Here is a 6,575-nt window from a genome sequence, read left to right as displayed (position 1 = left end):
GTCCCCAAACTCAAGCCCACCTTTCCTGCACTGCTGGACTGTGGTCTAGAAGCAAGTTCAGACATCAGGTACATATGACCCCATGGCTCTGCATACTTCTTGTCCCACAGAGAGAGGTATGGCCAGACCAGGGCCCGCCCAGGGTCCCCGGGGCCCAGCCAGAGGCCCCTACTTCCCAGGACTGAGGATCTGAGGGACAGTGGCGTCACCCTCACCTGTCTCTGCCTCCCGGGCTGCCAGACCAGGCTGTCGATGGAGCAGCCCTACCACCACAGCTGTGACAGAGGCCTGGGAGAGGCATGGGGGATCCCGGTGGAGGGCGTGGAGGGAAGCGAGTGCTCATTGCGCTTGGCACAGGCCCAGGAGTCCTGGCCAGGGATCAGAGTTCAGTGACCCAAATGATTGGCACTGTCACTCTCTGTTTAGTGAGTACGCCAGCCCTGGGATGTAGGGACTACTACTTCCCATTTTCTAGGTGAAAACAAAATAGAACCTCAGAAAGTAAATGAGATTTGTTCAAGGTCAAACTGCAATGGTGATCCATGAATTCAATCAACAAATATTTATTATGCACATACACACCACAGACTTTGGAGCCAGAATACCTGGGTTCCTGTAAATGGAGGCTAACAGAAACACCTATGTCACAGGGTTGCTGTGAGGATGAATAGAGTTAATCTGGATAAAGAGCCAGTATACAGTAGGAGCTCAATGCATATCAGCATGTTATTCTTCCACAAGGGGTCAGAGCCGGCTTTGTGGACAAGGCAGGGTTACAGCATTGGCAAATAATTCTTGCTCAGTCCATCAGTATTTCCCGAGAGCTGGCTCAGGCCGCAGCCTGACATCCCGAGACTGGCCAGCCATGGGAAAAAGGGCATAGCTTGCTGGCGGGAGATTTGGCGGAATTGGAGGCTGAGGGTCCAGGCAGCTGCCAGCAGGAGTGGCCCTGGCTGCAGGCTGTTCCTGGGACCCAGTGGGCTGCTGCTTGTGTTCTGGCAGGATTAGCAAACCCGGTGCTAGATCCCTGGGCTTCCTCTGTCAGAGACGTGTCGAACCCTACTCCAGCGGGTACCCCAAGGCTGAAGGTGAGGGGCAAGGTCAGGGTCAGGCTGTGGCTGCCCCATAGCACCCAGCACTGACCACTGGGGCATGCACAGCCTTGGGATCCACCTGGCCTTTCCTTTCACGCGATAGATGTGTTGAGGGTCTTGCAGTCAGCTCCTGTGGGACAGGGCAGTTGGGCACATGGGTCTCCACACCCTTGCAGTCTTGGCTTCTTCCAAACATGCTCTGGGGAAGGGCCTGATGGGATTATAGGTCCTGGAATCCTAAAGTCACAGCTGCAGTTGCTGTCAAGGCACATGACAGGTAAAGCCCAGAAAGGGCAGGTTAGCAGCCAGAGACGCCCAGCAAGGGTGGGCATGAAACTGGGACTCCAGCCACCTGTCCCAGTCCTTTCCTCCCCTGCCCGTGTCCCCATAACTTCCAAGCAGCCCCTTCTTGAGAGAGCCTCTCACTCCTGCCTCAGCCAAGACAAAGTGCCAGAGTACCATTTCATTGTTTATTACAAACACAAGTCCGCAGGTAAGCAAGGGCCTAAAAAAATACATTAAATAAATAATTGGGGTTCCCAGAATTTTCAGAGCAAATAAGTTATGTACAGGCAGGTGAAGCAGAGTAGGCCCTTCTCACCAGGTGCATCCTGAGGGCAAGAGGGTATAAAAATTCTGGGAAGGGAGGGCTAGAGGGGACGGACAGCCAGCCAGGACGTAGCCCCTGGAAGACCCCTCTAGCCTCCAGGGCTGACCCAGGTGTGCACAGGACACTCAGGACACAGCTTCCAGACGTGTGTGCATCCCACATGGTTCCTTCCAGTGGGGCTGTGGACCAGCAGCTGGTGCCGGGAGGCCACTCTGCAGTCTGGAAGTCAAGGGCTTTCCTAAGCAGTGTGAGGGCATGGAGCTGCCTTGAGGGAGGCACCCTCGCCAGGGTGAGGGGGCCAGAGCTTGTGCCAACCCCAGCAAGTGGGTCCAGAGGGCTGGGCTGAGGGTCTCCCGTGAACCCTGGGCTGCTTCTCTCCTCCTGTCTCCACGTGGGTTTCCTTCCCAAAGTTCCTCCAGCTCACAGTGCTATCTTGTCCTCCACCTGGAGTGTGTGGACCTGGGCTTCCTCGCTGCCTCTTGCGGTCGCTTGGCAAAGCGGATTTTGACTGCAGAAACATTCCTGGGAACAAAGAAGGGTCAATTTAGCATCTCAGGACTGCTGGAGAGCTCCCCATGACATACAGGGGTCAAGGGACGAGATCTTGCCCAGATCCTGGGGTGGCCATGGACTGGGAACCAAGTCTGCACATCTAGGGCAGGCTAGACCAGGCCTAGAAGCTTCTCTGCCCACAGAGGCTTTGGCAAAGCTGATAGTCAACATCAAATGCTGTCAGGATGACCAAAAGCCAAGAACAGCCCTGAGGACCTCCCGGGATCGGACCTTCTGCTCTTCTACCTTTGCTCCTGCTGTTCCTTCCAGACTCTATACCTTTCCCTCACCCAAATGCCACCTGCTGAAATTCTACATATTTCTCAAGGTGGTCCAGCCCAGACAAATAGGGCTCCTGCTGCCCTTTGAACCTGGCTGAGACATTGGTCGGGACCCTGGTGGCATCAAAGTGGCCACTTCCTGGCTCAAAGCGTTCCAGCCTGGAAGCTAGGAGGTGGCCCAGTTCCTTGCTGTGGGACTTGGGCAAGGGTCTCAGCCTCTCTGAGCCCTTCTAGGCCTGTGAAGGAAAAGCAGGCCTGAAGCACTGCGAGGGCGAGAACACAGCTGGCAGAGCCAGTGCTTTGCACACTGTGAAGTGTTGTGTGCTTGCAAAGTCATATCCTGACTTTTTTCATCCTCAGACAGTTCTTAAGGACAATCTAGGTCCTGCCCATCCCACCATCCTGCCTTGCCTCTATTTTTCTGCCTCTCCCGAAGATGGGAACCCCTGAGGGGCTGGGCTGGGCCCCAGCACTGGCCAGCTGTGAAGAGTCCTCAGTGACAGTGAGAATGGCTGACCTCTCTAGTGCCCCCAGGGTGCAGACCTTGTGCAGCATGCCTCATGTGTGACAGCTCATCTGGCCTCACAACACCCCCAGGGATGGAAGCTTGCTCGAGGCAGCGCTGGGGTTCAGATCAGGCAGTCCCTGCCCCAGAGGTGTCAGCCTCTCAGCTGCCTGGCCAGGTGTGAGTGTCTGTTCTCGAGTTGCTTTGGCTGGACAGACATTTTCAGGCATTTCCTGGGGGCCAGGTCTGGAGCTGAGCCACACCAGGCACCAGGAAGGAGATGTGGCCTGGGCAGCATGGTGGGTGCTGACTGGGCAGTCTGGACCCAGCATGCAGGGATGCTCGGTTCAGAACTGTGGTCCTTCCCAATCATGAGCCTCAAACCCTCTAAAAAGTACACTTCCAAGCCTGGTGGTTACAAAGAGCCAGATGCCAATGGCTGCTGTGTTACTTTGGGCAAGTGGCTTCACTTCTCTGAACCTCAGTTTTCTTAGCTGCCCAGTGAGGACCCAGTCCTGCCTCACATGGAGAATAAGGGAAATGCGCAAGGCATACAGCAAGTGCTCAATCTGTGCAGGTGCCACTCACCTCAGCCTCTGGAGGAGCTCTCCTGCCGTGGCCCATGTCTTGCCAGTCTGGAACACTTCTGCAAGGGACTCGTGGCTTGGGACTGCTCCGGCTTCGGCCCTGCATGAACAGCATTAGGGCCCAAGTGAGGGGCCGTCCAGGGCCTCAAAGCCACCTGGCTGCTGGCCTGGCCCAGCCCCCACCCCACCGCCACCTGCCTTCAGGGGCAGATTCATTTCCACCTCGGTGCACCTGGCATCCTTCCTTTCCCAGGCTAGGTGGGAACCGAGGAAAACTGAGCTACCAGGAATGTGTTCTTAGCCTCAGAAAGAGGCAGCTGGGTGTTTGGCCTTCCCAGAATCTGGCCACCTGCAGGCCTGCAGCTGCAGGGGAAACTGAGGCAGGGGTGGAGCACAGCTCAAACCCCAGAAAAGGTGTTTCTCGTAAACCACCATGGGAACCGGAGCTTGGATTTTGAAGCCAGTTCCGGCTTTCCCAAATGCTCCATGTGCAGGAGGGGAGGAACAAAATCTCCCACCCCTTTTACAAATGGGAAAACTGAGACCCAGGGAGGTTAAGGGACTTGGTAAAGCCCTTTCCCGTCAGCAACTCTGTGCCCACTCTGGGAAGGGGCCATGGCTTCCCAATTCCAGGTGCAATTTCTTCTCCAAGCAAGCTCCAAAGTCTCCTGAGCCCCAGGTTGGAATCCAAAGCCTGTGGGACTTGATCAGACAGACTGAGGGTGAAGGCCCAGCCCTCGTTCTGACTAGTTGTGCAGCCTGACAGGACACATCCCCTCTCTGGCCTGCGCTGCCTCAGCTGTCACCTGGGGAGATTCCCTCCCACCAGGAGTGATGACATGAGTGCTCTCAGAAGCCCCCAGAGCTGGGTAGTGTGAGTGACCCAGGGGTGACTGGTTTCCTTGGGAAGGGCCACTGCCAAGACTCAGAGCAGCCTATGCCCCTAGGAGTCCCAACTAGCCACTCTGCTTCTCTGCTATATTCCAGACACCTGCTCCCCAGGGCTGGTCTAGGCCAGCAGCCACCCTTCGCCCCTGCAGGCTGGGTGCCCACCTACCAGGGCCTTTGATGGCAGAAGGTGGCACAGGCGGGGTCCCTGGCGCTGGAGCACTCACAGCGCTTTGGCAGGGAGCGGCGCCGGCGTCTTGGCGGGTTTCCCAGGCCGTAAGGAGCTGTCTTTCTGTGGGCGGGCAGCCAGCAAGGTAGTGGTGTGGGGCGGTGGGGAGAGAGAGGGAGGGAAGAAGGGAAAGAGAGGATTGATCAGATAAACCATAACCATTGGCAAGCAGGGACTGTTCACGCTGCACACTGGGACAGTCACCCATGCCACCAGGGTGGCATTGAAAGGTGACCAGCCCTGGCCTCAGAGGCCTCACCACTGATGTTACAGCCCCCCCTACAAGTGCCACTAGCTCTGGACAAGACCTTTCCCTTTCTGGGCCTGGCTCAGCCCAGTGAGAGTTCCCAGCATGGGGAGGAAGGGGTGGAATTTGGGGGCCCACCCAAAGTCGGGAGCCAGGGATTCCTCCTAGTCCCTCTCCCATCCCCCCTTCAGACAGGCTGGTTCCCCTGTTCTCAGAGAAGGTTCTCAGCTAGCCCTGGAGAAAGGGAGGACCCTCTACCCCATGGAAGTAAAAGCACAGGATCACAGCAAAGCTGCCCTCACCTGGTCACCAATTGCCTGGAGGGTAAAAACTGTGCCTTAGAACTTTGACTTTAAAATAGTGTGTGTGTGTGTGTGTGTGTGTGTGTGTGTTCAGATGGGATTGATTTCAGACTCAGAGTCTGATCAAGGCGGGCTGGGGGAGGGCCGGGGCCCTGTGGCTGGTTGGACCAGCACCTTCGGGTGACAGAGCTAAATTTAGCCAGGGTGGTTGGAGCCATAATGACTCCAGGTAGACCCAGCACGCAGGGACTGGCAGGGTTCCCGCCCTGAGTGAGTGTTTGGATGCGGATTAGCTCCATACACGCTTACGTGCCAGCCTTCTCTTGCTTTTGCAATTTGGGGAAGGAAAAAAAAAAAACACACAAACACACACAGAAACTTCAACTTGAGGTATGCAGCGGCCCGGAGGCAGTGCGAGTGCAGGCCGAACAGACAGCGCTAGGCTCCCACCCAGGCGCCGCCATGGGGCAGTTCTCCCAGCTGTCACTGGGGACAACAGCAGTACCTGCCTCATGGGGAGGCTGGGACCTCATGAGATGACAATGCACGTGCAGCGCCTGGCATGGGGCCTGGCGCAGTCAAGACATGGGTGCTGTCACTAATCGTATTATTCTTGGAAGACCATGCAGAGGCAGCATGGCAGAGTGGGTGTGAGCTCTGGCATCCTTGGACCGAGAATGCAGTCTACCCCTTGCTCTTTCCTTTGTGATCTTAGGGAAGGTGCCTAACCTCTCTGAGCCTCAGAGCTCTGATCTGGAGAATGGAGCCAACAATTTCTCACCAGGCTGTTGTGAGAATTCTCAGGAGACAGCCCTCTGCAGGGCTCAGGTGGGCCCCACGTGGGAGAGGAAACAATAACTGGTAACTAATGATATCAGCCCATGCCCTCATAGGGAGGCCCCAAGAAGATTGGAGAGTGCCAGAGTTTCCCCAGCATGCCTGCAGCCCCCACGCTGGCACCCACCCCCAGCAGTCCCCACCTGGCTCCCCACGGATGCTCACCCGGGAGTATTCACCCAGATGATGTCCAGGTGGCAGAAGTAGACACACTCCTTGTCGAGCCAGGAGCTGCAGGAGCAACGGCGTGGCCGCAGGTGGGCGCCCAGGACATGGGCTGAGGGCGCCGAATGCTCCAGGGTGGCAGCAGCCTGGCCCTTCCCTGCACGCACAGGAAGGAGAGAGGGGCACAGAGGTGGGTCGGGGTGCCTAGCACAAGCCCGGGAAAGGGGATCCGCCGGGGCCCTCTTGTACACTCGAGGAAGTTGACATTCGCTGCTCAG

General features: G+C 56.9%; 1 protein-coding gene across 1 annotated transcript in view; it reads right to left on the bottom strand.

Annotated features, from left to right (window-relative positions):
* Nucleotides 1-2,132: 2,132 nt before the first annotated feature.
* The window catches only part of EDN2 (endothelin 2), a gene marked incomplete at its 5' end in the record, with an annotated part of 6,524 nt that continues 2,081 nt past the window's right edge, over nucleotides 2,133-6,575 (bottom strand). The window contains 4 exons of the mRNA XM_008072106.2: nucleotides 2,133-2,226; nucleotides 3,631-3,729; nucleotides 4,687-4,809; nucleotides 6,298-6,474. Of these exons, the coding sequence (XP_008070297.2) occupies nucleotides 2,133-2,226; nucleotides 3,631-3,729; nucleotides 4,687-4,809; nucleotides 6,298-6,474 (493 nt within the window). The remainder of the gene's footprint in view (nucleotides 2,227-3,630; nucleotides 3,730-4,686; nucleotides 4,810-6,297; nucleotides 6,475-6,575) is intronic.

The sequence above is a fragment of the Carlito syrichta genome, unplaced genomic scaffold (assembly GCF_000164805.1).
Source record: "Carlito syrichta isolate Samal-C Ts95f unplaced genomic scaffold, Tarsius_syrichta-2.0.1 Scaffold314850, whole genome shotgun sequence".
NCBI classification, from domain to species: domain Eukaryota; kingdom Metazoa; phylum Chordata; class Mammalia; order Primates; family Tarsiidae; genus Carlito; species Carlito syrichta.
The sequence above is the reverse complement of the archived record's forward strand: the minus strand, read 5'-3'. Positions and strand labels throughout refer to the sequence as shown.